General features: G+C 39.2%; 2 protein-coding genes across 2 annotated transcripts; both read right to left on the bottom strand.

Annotated features, from left to right (window-relative positions):
• Nucleotides 1-1075: 1075 nt before the first annotated feature.
• On the bottom strand, nucleotides 1076-6271 carry LOC124061133 (laminin subunit alpha-3-like). Its single transcript, XM_046392698.1, has 17 exons — nucleotides 6143-6271; nucleotides 5891-6041; nucleotides 5679-5783; nucleotides 5427-5560; nucleotides 5216-5333; nucleotides 4581-4715; nucleotides 4351-4493; nucleotides 4135-4257; nucleotides 3883-4027; nucleotides 3647-3765; nucleotides 3231-3411; nucleotides 2361-2510; nucleotides 2095-2254; nucleotides 1853-1980; nucleotides 1647-1740; nucleotides 1448-1561; nucleotides 1076-1239 (listed from the first exon to the last, which is right to left on the bottom strand). The coding sequence occupies exons 1-17, from the start codon at nucleotides 6229-6231 to the stop codon at nucleotides 1094-1096; spliced, it is 2235 nt and encodes a 744-aa protein (XP_046248654.1). The 5' UTR covers nucleotides 6232-6271; the 3' UTR covers nucleotides 1076-1093.
• Nucleotides 6272-6466: 195 nt separating this feature from the next.
• On the bottom strand, nucleotides 6467-13155 carry LOC124060712 (laminin subunit alpha-3-like). The gene is made up of 18 exons (XM_046391968.1): nucleotides 13146-13155; nucleotides 12831-12875; nucleotides 12575-12717; nucleotides 12299-12409; nucleotides 11902-12013; nucleotides 11397-11567; nucleotides 10144-10277; nucleotides 9915-10031; nucleotides 9676-9830; nucleotides 9426-9564; nucleotides 9222-9321; nucleotides 8555-8671; nucleotides 8280-8450; nucleotides 7978-8129; nucleotides 7182-7388; nucleotides 6936-7087; nucleotides 6674-6836; nucleotides 6467-6478 (listed from the first exon to the last, which is right to left on the bottom strand). Exons 1-18 carry the CDS (start codon nucleotides 13153-13155, stop codon nucleotides 6467-6469), a joined length of 2211 nt encoding a protein of 736 aa, XP_046247924.1.
• Between the last annotated feature and the right edge of the window lie 410 nt (nucleotides 13156-13565).

Below are 13565 nucleotides of genomic sequence, written 5' to 3'. Positions count from 1 at the left end.
TTTCTATAGCCTGTCCCTTAAGTCGGCAGAGCCTATCCCTGCCGACTTAAGGTGTGAGAGGCAGGGTAAACCCTGGACTGGTCGCCAGTCATTTGCAGGGCTGACACACAAAGACAGACAACCACTCACGCACACACTCAAACCTAGAGGCAATGTAGAGTAGCCAATTAACCTAATGTGCATGTTTTTGGGATTGTGGGAGGAAGCCGGAGAAAAGCCACACAGGCACAGGGAGAACTCCACACAGAAGGATTTGAACCTGGAACCCCCTCGCTGTTAGGCAACAGTGCTAACCGTGCCACCCTCAATTCAGTTTATTTAAATTTAAATTAATTTAATTAAAGGTGTATTCCATTGTAAGCTATCTTACATTTACTAGTATAGTGAGCTAAACCACTATGTTACACAACCTTGTTTTTTTGTTTGGTTTGGTTTTTTTAAGGGAGGGGGCTATCATCTGCACATGATAAGCACATTGATTGAATTTAAGTTATCGTACAACTGACTATTAAAATTCACTGTTAAAACATAAACAGAAAAGTATAACTGGAACCTCTGCTGCCTGCTGAAATATGAAAGCTCACTGTGTGATGTTAAAATGACGTAATAATCTGAGCGATCTTACATTGTTCCTTATAACACTCAGACTAACTGCACTCTCCTTCTGCACTGCAATACAAAACAATTTCTTTATTTCAAGGTCTTTTTGATGGATCATTGAATTGGTCTCAGTCAACTTTTTTTAATTTGAAAATTTATGTTTATACTCAGTCTTTTCGCATTTTCAAGTCAAGTCATAAAGCTTGCTGCAGTCGATTAAATACAACTACATTATTTCAGCTGACAAACTCAATTGAATACAAAAAGAAATGACAAGCCTTTTTGTCCAAGGCTTTTGGTAAATCTGTCCCCTTATGAGCTGTGCTAAAATGGAAAGCTTACAGGCAGAGCAGCATTAGGTAAGCAGGGCTGGGCTTAGCAAATAGAATTGCAGATGGTTTGAACAAAGGATGTCTGCACAATGTAACTTTGTAATGATGCCAAAAGGTCTGCAGCATTAAAGAAGTTGGTGTTATGCATTAATTAAATGTCCTTAGTCTGCAGGGCACCTATTGATGCTCACAGGGCCAACCACCCTGGATCCTGTCTCCAATGGAACAGACCTTCCATTAAGCTTCACATTTCGCAAGCAGCCCACAAATGGTGAGGTCACAGAGACTTGGCTCTGCTTTGTTGTCCCTAAATGGAGAAAAGAAAAAGTAGAAATGGAAGATTCTCACGTGCACTCTCACAGTGGATGTATGCTTTTTCTTTTCTTTATTTCTTTTTTGATTTGGATTTTTTTGTTTTGTGTGTTTGACACAGATTCAAAACAGAACGTACAATGGTAGAAAAAAAGAATATTGACTTTTTAAAAGATACTTTGTGAAATATTTGATGGATTTACCTCCAATGTAAAGTGTATCCAGTGTTGTTGAATACGAAGTAGATGAAAGGGGGACAGCTTTCTGCTCGGACATGGAGTCCATCACTAGTTTGAGAACTTCACGTTGTTTGGACACTGGATGATGATAAAATGAGAATATAAAATTTAGAGCTCTTCATATATTATCAAGTTTGTGAAATGTCACCATGAGAACTCGTACCTGTGACGATGTGAAATTTCCCATCGCAGAGGCTTTCACGTGGAGTCACTGAAACACTGACAGCACGGTGGCCATCATTCACTTTGACACCCAGCTGGTAAAAGGTTACAGTCAGTACACATAAAGGTTTGCTCAATTGATACAGCTTTTTCTGAACTGCTGTCTGACCAACTGTCATTGTTCCTTCAGAATTAAATTAAAATTACCTTGGTTTCCTTTAAGAACACATTAAGGCTGGTCTTGTGACTTTGAACATGGAAGAGAAGACCTGTTAGGTACTGAGGGCGCAGCTCAAAGGACAACACAAACTGGGAGCCAAAGGGGAAGTACTCATCTAGAACAGAGACATTCCTCTTTAGATTTGAGGTCAGTGTTTGTTTTCTATCCTGCACTCATAAACAGACAACAGGGATAAACACTGTATCAGGATCTATGAAATTAGTCAAACCTAACATGATGTAACCACCACCAAAGTACGTCCCCCTCTCTGTGAGTTTATCAAAGCAGGGTAAAATTTTGTGGTTTGCCTCCGGTTCCCCAGTAACCTGCTCATTCATTTTGAAATCCCGTATACATCCAATCACGCTATTCACAGGAACATTGTGTCCCTGTGGGAGGATGAGAAAAGAGAAAGGGGTTAATACAAACAAATGTGGGAAAAATATTTGGCATAGTTGGTGAATAAGTAGTCAATGAGTGAATTGTGATGAAGACTTTTGTGTTTGTGCTTATCGGATCAGCTCCCAGATACACCGGGTTGTGCAGGTCTAGAGATGATCCCTCATTGTTTGGCAGATGTCCATCAGTCACACGGACTCCATCAACCAGCAGATGAAAAGTGCTTTTCTCCACACTGAACTCAACCTGTCACAGAGGGACAACCTGTCACACAGGTAGTTGTCTACTTAAAGACTTTCATCTAAACAGATTATAGGTTACTGTCTCTGTGATCGACAGGAGACTGAAATGATATTGTAACGTTTGTGTAATGCAACTGTATGTGTCATAGGCATGGAAATGTACTGTTATTGACCATTTGTAAGTCTTGCCTCTGAATACAAATTAGTTTACCAACCATAGGTAGAAAGGTCTGTCAAGCTTAGGCTGTCACTACATGTGAAAGAAGAATTCTGATACATTTAAACCTGCGACCTATGTTTACTTATGTTAGTGTGTATATGATTCATACTAAGCATCAGTCTTGGAAATGCTTTGGTGGATCACCCTCAGGCTGAGATCCAAGTGTCTTAAGTCTAAGTGACATTACGAACAAAATAATTTGAATAAATAAATAATTTGGGAACATTTGAAAACTCAGGGGGAGACATTTTTCAACCAGCTCAGTTTAGCTAGCTGTAGCTGATATAATCTGTGAGAGACGTCAATTCAGCTGCCAAAATCCACAGATGAGATGTAAAAAACAGCTTACTGTGGGTAATTAAAGATCCCAAATTATTGTTAATTTTAAGAGGTAAATTTGCCACCATTTTCACTGCAAACCCCATGTGTTGTGCTGGGACAAAAAAGCTTGGCTGTCATAGCAACAGTAACTGGATGGGCGAGGCTTAGAAAATCATCAATTACTCTGTGCCAGTTCCCATCGTTGCTCTTCTGCTTGTGCTGGATGGTTCTGTTTTGCCCAAGTGACATCTTAATCTTGCCATTGGCCAAGTACAGAGCCAGCAAGGGGACGGCTCCTCTCCCTGCTACATGGAGGATCAACCCTTTGGACGACTTGGTCTTGATGTCAAGAGAGAAGTGTGGCCTGAGACACAAGAGAAGTACAACAGTGAATTCTACTTTACTGTTCACGTGGATGAATGAATGGATAGATAGATGAATACTTACATGAATGAAATGTAAAAATACAGAATTACACTTTCAATAGACAACATCCTGTACAGGATGTCAAACCATAATGATAATGTCTCTAAAGAGAACTGTCAATTTTTCATATCTTCAGGAAAAAACAAGATGTATTATGTACAAACCACCATTACCTGTAATTAAGGTCTTCTTGTGGCAGGGTGTAACTAAGCCAGCTGTGCTCCTCAAGCAGCTGGTATTCACCATGTTGTGCTTGCTGGTTCCTGCATTGGCTACCTGCTGGAACCTGAATCTGACACACAGCAGAAAAATAACCTGCATCACTTTCTCGTTATAAAACCAACAAGCACATTATTATTATTATTATTATTGTTGTTGTGCTGGAGAAATAATGGCTTGCTGCACTCACGGGTTTGTGTTTCTGGGGTCGTTTCAGTACAGGTGCTGGTAAAACCTCAGTGTGTGTTGGGGGTAGAAGACTGCACTGGCCAATGACTACATTTTCCTTTAGTGAAAACAAGCTGAGGTCGACAGGTATGAAAATCTTCTCAGGCCTGTGTCAGATGAGATTTTTATTAACCATTGTAGGAGAAATGGACAAATCATCATCCCTATGAGAACAGCTATGGCATTTAAAAAGTTTACAAAAATATTTACAAACCTCCTTGTATAAAGATTAGCAATACAGCCTGTGAATTTCCCTCCTTGCAAATTTTGATCCACTGGCCTGCTATGGGGCATTTGTTCCTCGGTTACCTTCACATTATCAATGCTGAGCTCTAACCTGAGAAAATCACAGCAGCTTCAGTGACATCTTGGTTTTAAATTTTAAATGGGACAAAGGTATAACTGTAAACAACAGAGGGACATATCTTACCCTGTAGGCCTGCTTACTGCAGACAAGTAGTGCCAGCTTCCATCACTGTACCTTCTCTCTGACCTCAAGGTGTAATTATCACTGTTAAATACTGCATAGCCATCATGCAGGGACAACTTCAGCTCATGCACAGAGGTGGAGTCCTGCAGAACATCAGAGAGTACTGAGTCATCTTGATGTTTAGCCTTTGATGCTCTCTTAAAGCTGGATGTGAGACTTGCAGGGTTTACCTGAGAGCTGCTCCTCAGAAGAGTACCATTTCTGTTTGTGCTCCTGAAGCCCAGAGAGACTCTGAGAGGCTTTTCATCCCAGGCAAACAGGGAATCAACAAACAGAGTAGAATACAACGTAGCTGAATGAACACCCTACACAAGCCAGAAACACACTGATATTAGAATCATATCCAAAGTCTCTTTTTCCTGACTTTTCGCAGAAGAAATTACACATTGCTCCATGGTGACCCCGGAGAATTTTATTATTTTTACTTTTCACTGTGATTTTACATTTCTATGCAATCATTTTAATGTGTTTTAACTTGTATATGTGTCCTGCTGAGGTTGTGTGTGTGCTGTTGTCTGTACTACAAGTTGTCCCTTGGGTATAACAAAGACATCCTTGATCTTTTTACAAGTGAAAGGTGTAAATAATAGCTAACTCAAATTTCCTCCTTCTAATACACACAGGAGGGTTTCAGAATCATATTGTCAGCAATGCAGGCTGTCTGTAACAAGTTACACAGTGTCATGGAAATATTTTTCTCAAAATATTGATGACGTGAGTGATAGGTATTTTAGGGTAATGTTCAGTCATATGTATGAAACTTAGAGCAGCCTGGTATCTACTCATCTCTTTTGGGCTCCAGTACCAGTAGTGAGAGTGGACATCCATCGCTGACACCAATGGTCTTGTTGTAATGAACAATCTCAGCATCTGCTGTCAGGTGATCCACACATCCTCTCAGCGGTGGAGCTGTGATGTTGTGTCTGAGATTCAAAGGTGTAAGTAGACAGAAAACAGCACAAAAGGCTAATCTGATGAGCTAAGGCTGTGAATGCTGCTTTTATCTGTTTTGTTACCTCTGTCTGAGCGGTGCTGGCAGACCCCCGATGTAATAACTTGTGTAGATTGTTTGATTGTGATCTGTGGAGATCTGCTTTGGTCCATAGTGCACAAGAAAAGTGCCTGAAATAAGGATTGCAAAGTGTCTGTCCTGAGACAGGACACATAATTTTAGTAGAACAGTTTATAAATTGACAAAAAAAAACACATGAATTCAGAAAGCTTGCACAAATTCATTTAGTAAGGTTTCTTATTTTAGATCATCTTACAAATAGAGACACTTTTTCAGCACTCTGCTGTCTCACTTCTCGACCCATTTGTTTTCCTTGAAGCACCAGGAAGCCTTTCTCCAAAAACACAGAGAAAAAAGACTCCTGTAATGGATAAAACACAAAATTTATACTGTTTAGACACATGCTGTCTGTAAAACGTTTGACTGACGCTTCTGCAAATCTGTTCAACGCGATCAAAAACATCATACTTCATTGCCAATGTAGAATAACAAGGCGTTTGTCTCTCGGCTGTTTGTGTGAAACTTGAACTGCCTTCTCTTCATCATGTCTGGATCTTTTATTAATGCCATGCGGTAACCTGTTCCCTCATAATAATCAGACACCCCTGACCTGGGAATCCTGGAAAAAAAATAAAAAATGGATAATTTAGTATTTTTTTGATAATTTCCAGCCATTCTAACCACAATAACCTGTAAACAAGGTAAATTTTTAATGCTTACTTAACAACAGGCTGCTTTGCATCCATATTCACAGCACGCTTGTAGTTGAAAAGACAAACAGGACTCTCATTTATGTAGGAGAGTTTCATTGTTCCTCTGAATTTAGGGTAATGCAATTCCACCGGAGGCTGAAAGAATCAAAAGCAAAGATTGAAAACAGCCAGCATGTCGATGGCAGATTAGTTCACTCAGCATATTTTCATAAGTGATCGTATTTTCTTCAGCAGTAGGTTAGTGATTGTTCAGAGCTGTAGTTCATTTGTGACTCTTCAAACTGGTCAGTTTTTTTCATTGCTTAACGTATGTATTTAATCTTGCCCACGGTCATAGGACACACTTGGTCAAAGAGCAGGTTTGTTAAATGGGTTAGAGTTTGAACTTTTGATAAGTAAGTTGTACTTGAGACTTTTCCATTTCCAGTGTATGCCAATTCAAATCAATAAAAACCTGATAGTAGTCTTTTTTCCTCCTCTTTCTACCAGTGTGGAAATTAAATAAATTTATAATGAGATAATGACAGTGACTGCTTACCGCAAAGTCCGCAGGATAGCCACCCACGTAGAAAGCAATGCTGTCTGGATCAAGGTTGAGGATGCCGCTCAGCGTGTTTGGGAGGTTATGTTTAGGAGGGAGACTGACAGGCCTCTGTGATGTGAAGCTATGTGTGATGTTAACTTCAGCATCTTGATAAACTCTGCAGAAAATGTTGACACAGATGCAACCTGTTATTACACTTACTGGTGGAGCAAAAGGTCCCTAACGAAACATCTGTAGGAACATCTGTATGGAATACCTGTGGAAGACAACCCTGTCAAAGTCTGAGGAGTTTACACTAGTAACTGCTGTTATTTGGCTTGTTTCCACCTGATGGACAACTCCACCCAACTTGTAAACACAAATCAACACTTTGTCTCTGATAGCCATCCCAATGTAGTCTCCAGAAGCCTGAAAATGACAAACAGATAAAAATAGTACATATCTGTCATTCAGATCACAAAATCACTCATCTGTCTGTATGACAGGAAGGAGGCCTACTCACATTCTTGTTGCCCAGGTAGAAAACAAAGAAGCTGGCATCTCTGCGTTTGTCCTGCCGTCGTTTACGTATGTAGTCAGCCTTGGAAGGATTGTTTTGGTGCCGATTGATAAGCAGATCCACAGCTGTAAACGCTTTTATCTCTTCAAGGTTTTTTGGGGGATGAAGCTCCACATGACCCTTCCCATTGAAAGTGGTGGCAACTGAGAGCTGGGAGAAAATCAACCAGGGTAGAAAGTGTTGGTGTAAATATGGATTCCTGGAAAAGATGTTTTACTGTCTTTGTTAAACCTGCAATAACTGATTTTTATTAGAGCTGATATAATCTCTTAAGTTGATCAGGCAAACTTAAATATTCTTTTTTCTACATCCAGCAGATTTGGAGCAACATTAGTGTTCATATGAAATTGTGTGTGTGTGTATGAGACATGAGGTAAATGTAAGTCTTTTTCAGCCTCCAGCTCCTGAGCGAAATATCTGCCTCTTATGCAGCTAAATGCTACACTATGTTAATGAGCTACTCATTAACATAGATTTTTCTGAGCTTTTTTGCTGTCTGCAGCAACTGAAAACAGCATGAGGGCTGTGAGATTCAACCAAACAGTAAAGTTGTAGGCTGATAAAGCAAAATGATACGTTGAATGATGCTTTTATGTTTTGAAGCTGGAGGAACTACAGTTAGTCGATAGGCCAGTTCTCTGCAAGTCAATCACTGATACAGTTCACATACAGTAGAAGCAGTATTTAATCCACTGTTAACATTAAAGATGGAAAGGTCAAGGTTTAAATGAACACTTACCCTATTAACATAGGTTCTTGTCTCCTTAATCACATCTTTGATCTTCCTGATACTTTCCGTTATGTTGGCATTAGGAGACACCTTCCCACTGAGAGCCTCTACTTGTGTGACCTTGTCTTTCAAAGCAGAAATGGTTCTGTTCAAGTTCTTCACTAAAACAGAGACCAAAAACAAATATAACTAATCAAACTATTGCATGATTAAATTCCACCTGCAAGATGACATCCATTGAATATGATAAGTCTAGAAATAGAAGAAAGTGTTATACTTGAAGGTGAGTGTTTTCTACCATTAATACTCACATGCCTGGCCTGCATCAATCAGCATATTGTCTATATTCACACTGACGTTGGATAAAGTTATTGCCTCCACTTTCTGGCTGATATTCCTCAGTCTTTCTGTTGTATCAGTGACTGTGGAGTTAGAGGCCAAGGAAGCTGTTTTTGCAGACTCTATCAGGACCTCTATGTCATCTGAAATCAAAAAGACACTATGATGTACTGTGATTGCGTCAGTGTATATTCTGTTATTTCATGCCTCCTCAGTTTAAAGTTTAAAGTTTAAGTGATCCACCAACCATTTTTGATCTTTCTGATGTCATCAATGGTGGTTGAGATGTCAATTCCCAGTGAGTCTCCTTTATCGTTTTTCTTAATCACATGATCTTTGTGGACATTCAATGTATGTGACAGGACTGTTCAAAAGAAATTTTAACGCTTTTCACATTTGTGCACTCAAAATTAAAATATTGTATTTCCTCAAATAAAGGCCAGTCCCAAATAATGGCTGGGTAAAAAACAGTGGTATTATTGTCCAATACCAGTTGCTTTGGGAATGTTTATGTTATTATCTCTGCCAAATTGTATTTTGTAGTAGGTTAATGTACAAGTGCCACAAGATGGCAGTAGCAACATTTCAAGTGCCACATGGGAACCCTGCAAACAAAGGGTTTCTGTCCACTGAAATGCTAGCGAACTTTTAATTAAAAATGGATGCAGGAAGTGCTCAATTTGTATTAACTTCATAATGTAGTAACGTTAACAAAGCAAACAGGAGCGGGTCAAAATGGGGCTTCATACCAAAATATGACAAATATACAAGCAAATGGAATTAGAAGTTAAAGCCTGCCTCTGATACAAGCCTATTTCAAATAAAGGCTTGGTACCTTCTGCAGGTGAGGTCCTGGTCACTGTTTGAGGAAATACAGCAATGGATCTGACTGACAAATGATGCTGTTTACGCACATTTCAGGTCGCCCTGAGTCTCACTGGCTTCTGTCCGTAGATCAGTTGAATCATCATTGAGTCCTTTAGCTTTGTTGGCCAGACCTCCCTCCTTCACATTCTGATTCATTATGACAAAATCAATATTTTTGATAAGCATTAACATTACTAAACACTCAATTAGGTATTCCACTAAGTATTACTAAAAACAGGACACAAAGTTACCTTTAAGGCTTGTGCAACAGCCTCCCAGGACTGATTTGCTGCCATCTCTGCCTTTTCTATTAAATTTCTGATGTTGTCATTAGCTCCTATATCCACGCCAATGAGCAGGTCATTACTGTTGGTAGCATAATTAAGAACTCTGCAGTAACATATAACATGGTGTATTAATGTCGACATCAACACAGCTGTCCTCAGTGTCAATCAAAGTAATACCTATCCACTTTCTTTATTTCCTCTGCTTCACACTTACTGTTGAAACTCTGCTGCCACTCTGTTAAGCTCCTCTGCATGCTTCTCAGCCCTGGTCACAATATCCACCTTTGCTTTAATAAGGAAGATGCTGTTTAACTTCTTTGCAAGTTGCAGCTTACCGCCATCTAGCTGAGCTGAATCATTCTCAAATTCCTGCAATTTACACACAATAATAACACAATGTTTGCACACTCCAAAACTTGAGTGGAATTACAGTGGTAAAAGACACCAGCTTACTTTTTTAATCTCTTCAAGCATTAAAAAGATGTCTGTAATATTCTTAAGCAGCACTTTAGTCATTTCTGTCATGGGAAGGAGGGTACTTTGTTCTCTCTCCAGCTGAGTGTGAAGATGCTGACAAATAATGAACAAAAAAAACATGAAAACATCAGTATGACACAATAGAATGTCCTATTATACATGAGAAATGTTTGATATGAGTGATGCCAGCTGTGTTTCACGTCACCTCCAGGTGTTGTAGCATAGTACAACTCTTCAGGTTGAGGCCCTGTGTCTTGTTCACTGTATCCTCTGTATCTGACAGCAGCTCAGTCACTTCCCTCAGAAGAAAATCTGTCATGTTCCTGATAATGTCCAACACTGAGGAGAATACACAGACTAGAAATCTTATATGTCGAGGCAATATACATCATCTCATTCATATTCTTCTTTAGGGTTGTTCATCATATTTATTGGTCATTGTTGTCCTCACGTGTTGTCTTTCATTAATTTAGATTAACTGTTATGTCTTTTGTTCATCGAAACAATAAAGTTTATTCTTAAAGGAGCAACAGTTTGCGACTACAGCTAGCAGCCAGTTAGCTCACCTTAGCATCAAAGAAACAACTATCCTGGCTGTGTCAAAGTGCTACCAGCACCTCTAAAGTTCACTGTTTAACACTTCACGGTGACAAGAAGACTTCAGGAAGTCACTGTGCCAAGAAAGAGTCTTCCCCATTACAACATGTTGTTTTTATGTCTGTGTTTAGCTAATTAAACAAATGAGATAAGGTGTGTCAGCTACCTTTACAGGTATTAGTGGGTGTGTCTTGTTGTCCGTTTCCCCTGTTTCTATAGTCTTTGTTGTCAGCTAAGATAATCTAGTAGCAGTAAGTACTTACTTATCTAATGCATGACTCATGATGATTTAATGCAGGAAGGAAGGTGTCAAGAATTCCTGTTGCTCACCGTTAACAAATGTTCAAGTCACAATGACTTTATGTGACTGGTTCACACTTAACTATCATAAATATATCTATGTAGCTAACTTGAAGCACAGCTAACTTGATCATTTGTTATGAAGTGTGAAGAAGCAGGGAGGTGGGAGTATTGTCGATCTCCTAAAGTTTCCCTCTCTCAAAAAAAAAGGTGAATACACGCATTTTCTAAAATGCCAAGCCAAACCTGGGAGTTCAAATCAAAGGTTTTTTTGTTTTTTTCAAATTACTGTTATTTTCCAGAAGTGCCAGTGATCACAAATCTCTTTTTGTTGCTGTTCATCAAACTTAGTGCAGTGGTGGTTTCAGCTTCAAAAGCTGGAGAGCTGTGGATTGTTGAAACAGACCTGCCCTCCATGAGGCACCTCCTACTTCACATCATTGTGAAGTGAATGCAGTTCATGTCATAGTGAGGAGCCAAACATCTGAGTAACATGCCACCGCACTGCATTTTATCCATAAACTGAACATAATCTCTTTGCCAGAATAGATAAAATCTCACATGTATGTGCCTCCTCTTGCGCTCTGCCAGCTTTGTCTCTGTGAGCAGTGCAGCCTCTCTCTCTCATTTCCTGCACGATGCGCTGAGCCTCTTCAATCATCCTGGATTTCTTGTTTTCAGAAAGAGTCTCTGACTCTCCATGTTTCACTTCAGTTAACTGCCTTATTAGATCTGACAAACCACAATGACAGAGACAATACTGTGAATGATAGTCTGTGGGTAAGACTCACTTGGATTTAAGCAAGCATACAGTTTTCTTAACAAGTGCCATGAGATCTTGGAGAGGAGAGGCATGGTATGCTACTTTTGACCCAATCTGACATTACTAAACAGAAATGATTAAAATTATGAACACTTACTTACTTAATAATATGTTTTTATGTATTGTTTTATTATAATAATCGGCACAGCTTTCATTAAATCTCTTATTGCCTGCCTGCAGGACAGTGCTGTAATGTCACCACATTGATAACACATACAATATAGTAATTTTTAACTGGTATACCTTGTACTACTGTGAGGAGAGCTTCAGCTTCACAGATGAGATTCTCTGCTTTTAACTTTGTTCTATTCATGTTCTCCAAGACCACCTCTGGAGCTGACACGGTTTTAAATGCCTGGATAGTTAATCATAATTCAAAAACTGTATCAATGTTTCTTGGATTTTCAGAGCCATTTATGTACATTCATTGTTTACACTCAGCAGTAAAAACAAGAGAGTTTCATAATACTCAGTAGGTCATCGCTTCCTGTTGTATGTGATGTAATCTGTTTATTAAAAAAATACCTCCTGCAGTATTCAAGCAATATTTCACATTTAAAATTTAGTAAAACTGAATTATACTCCTGAATTCCCAACTGAGTTTCATTTTGATTAACTGAGGAAAATTCACTCCAGGTACCTCATCAATCAGTTGACTAAAGTCTTCTCCAACAACATCCACATTTGCTTCCAGCTGTTCCACCTCTGGCTCCAGATGTGTCACAGCAGAGATGTGGCTCCCAACCAAAAACTGCAAAAGTAAAAAAGTAGTGGGTAAAAAGTACTCTGAACATGAACTTGTGTCAAACAAATATAACAGAAATTGAGATCTCTCCCATTCAGCAAACTCTTTGCGATAGAAAATGTTTTAAAGGACAGCTACACCCCGACAGACAGGAACCTGCATGACCTGTACCTTGGTTGCAGAGATGTTAGCCTGCAGGTGATTCAGCCTGGGGAGTGAACCAGGGCCATTAGTGATGTTCTGCTTCTGCTGAGCCAAGACTTTGTTCATCTTCTCCAAGTCAACCAGTAAGGCAAGCGTACAGCTGTCACATTCTGTTAGTAAATACAAGGAAAGGATTAAACACAAAATATTAGTTCTACTAGTTTTTTCGTTTATTTTTGTTGTTGTTGTTTTTCTATAACTCTTTGTGTGAACACAAACTCACCTTGGCAGTGATCACCACAGCTGTTGTCACCAGATTTGATGCAATCTATTAAAAGGAAAGGATATTAAAGGGAATCTCATCACATTAAGGCCAGTTTAGTGGTCATGATGGGCAGTACTACTCAGTCTGTGAAAATAGTTAATGTCTTCTGTGGCTCTAAGGTTTGAGAAAATAGCCCCAGCTCCATCAGGGGTTATTTTCCCCACTCAGGCTTGTTTATCAAGCTGACCACATCCAACAAAAAACTAAAAGAAAGACTAAAGTGTTTTTGGAGCTTGACTCATACTAGGGACCAAAAGTCATCTGCAACCTTACTTGTGGCCATTCTTTTTAAAATCTGTCTCTTGTGAGTCCTCCAACTACATGGAAGTCCAATATTAAACTGCCCAACCCTTCAAAATAATATGAGTCTTGATTAGTGATAAACATATGACTCTATTTACCCGAAAGCTATTTCTCCTTAACCTTTATCTGTGTGTATATTGTGTGAAAATGTATATTCACCTCCGGTCAGAGAATCACAAATGTTCAAGGTGCTGCCCTCACAACTGCAGGGCTTGCAGCTGCCTCCATCCACTATTGGATTACCATAGTAACCAAATGCACATCTTAAAGAGAAGAAAAAAATTAAGGCAAAGGTTGCTCTGCTCTTAACCTATAATATTTTTGGCATCTGACCCACATGCCAAAACATCATAAGTGATATGTTTTGCATTGAGCAACAGACATGGGATT

Source organism: Scatophagus argus, chromosome 6 (assembly GCF_020382885.2).
Source record: "Scatophagus argus isolate fScaArg1 chromosome 6, fScaArg1.pri, whole genome shotgun sequence".
In the NCBI taxonomy this organism is placed as follows: Eukaryota; Metazoa; Chordata; class Actinopteri; family Scatophagidae; genus Scatophagus; species Scatophagus argus.
Note: the sequence above shows the minus strand (reverse complement) of the source record. Positions and strands in the feature narration are given on the sequence as shown.

Excerpts from the sequence above, each read along its gene's own strand:
- LOC124060712 (XM_046391968.1), bottom strand. Across the intron at positions 12,014-12,298 it reads TTAGTCAACTGATTGATGAG|GCATTTAAAACCGTGTCAGC; the intron begins GTACCTGGAGTG and ends TTAACTATCCAG. Across the intron at positions 8,672-9,221 it reads GACTCAGGGCGACCTGAAAT|TCCTGTCACATACATTGAAT; the intron begins GTGCGTAAACAG and ends TCTTTTGAACAG.
- LOC124061133 (XM_046392698.1), bottom strand. The coding sequence starts at position 6,231 with ATGAAACTCTCCTACATAAATGAGAGTCCTGTTTGTCTTTTCAACTAC. Across the intron at positions 5,334-5,426 it reads CCAGCACCGCTCAGACAGAG|ACACAACATCACAGCTCCAC; the intron begins GTAACAAAACAG and ends TTTGAATCTCAG. Across the intron at positions 1,562-1,646 it reads GAAATTTCACATCGTCACAG|TGTCCAAACAACGTGAAGTT; the intron begins GTACGAGTTCTC and ends ATCATCATCCAG.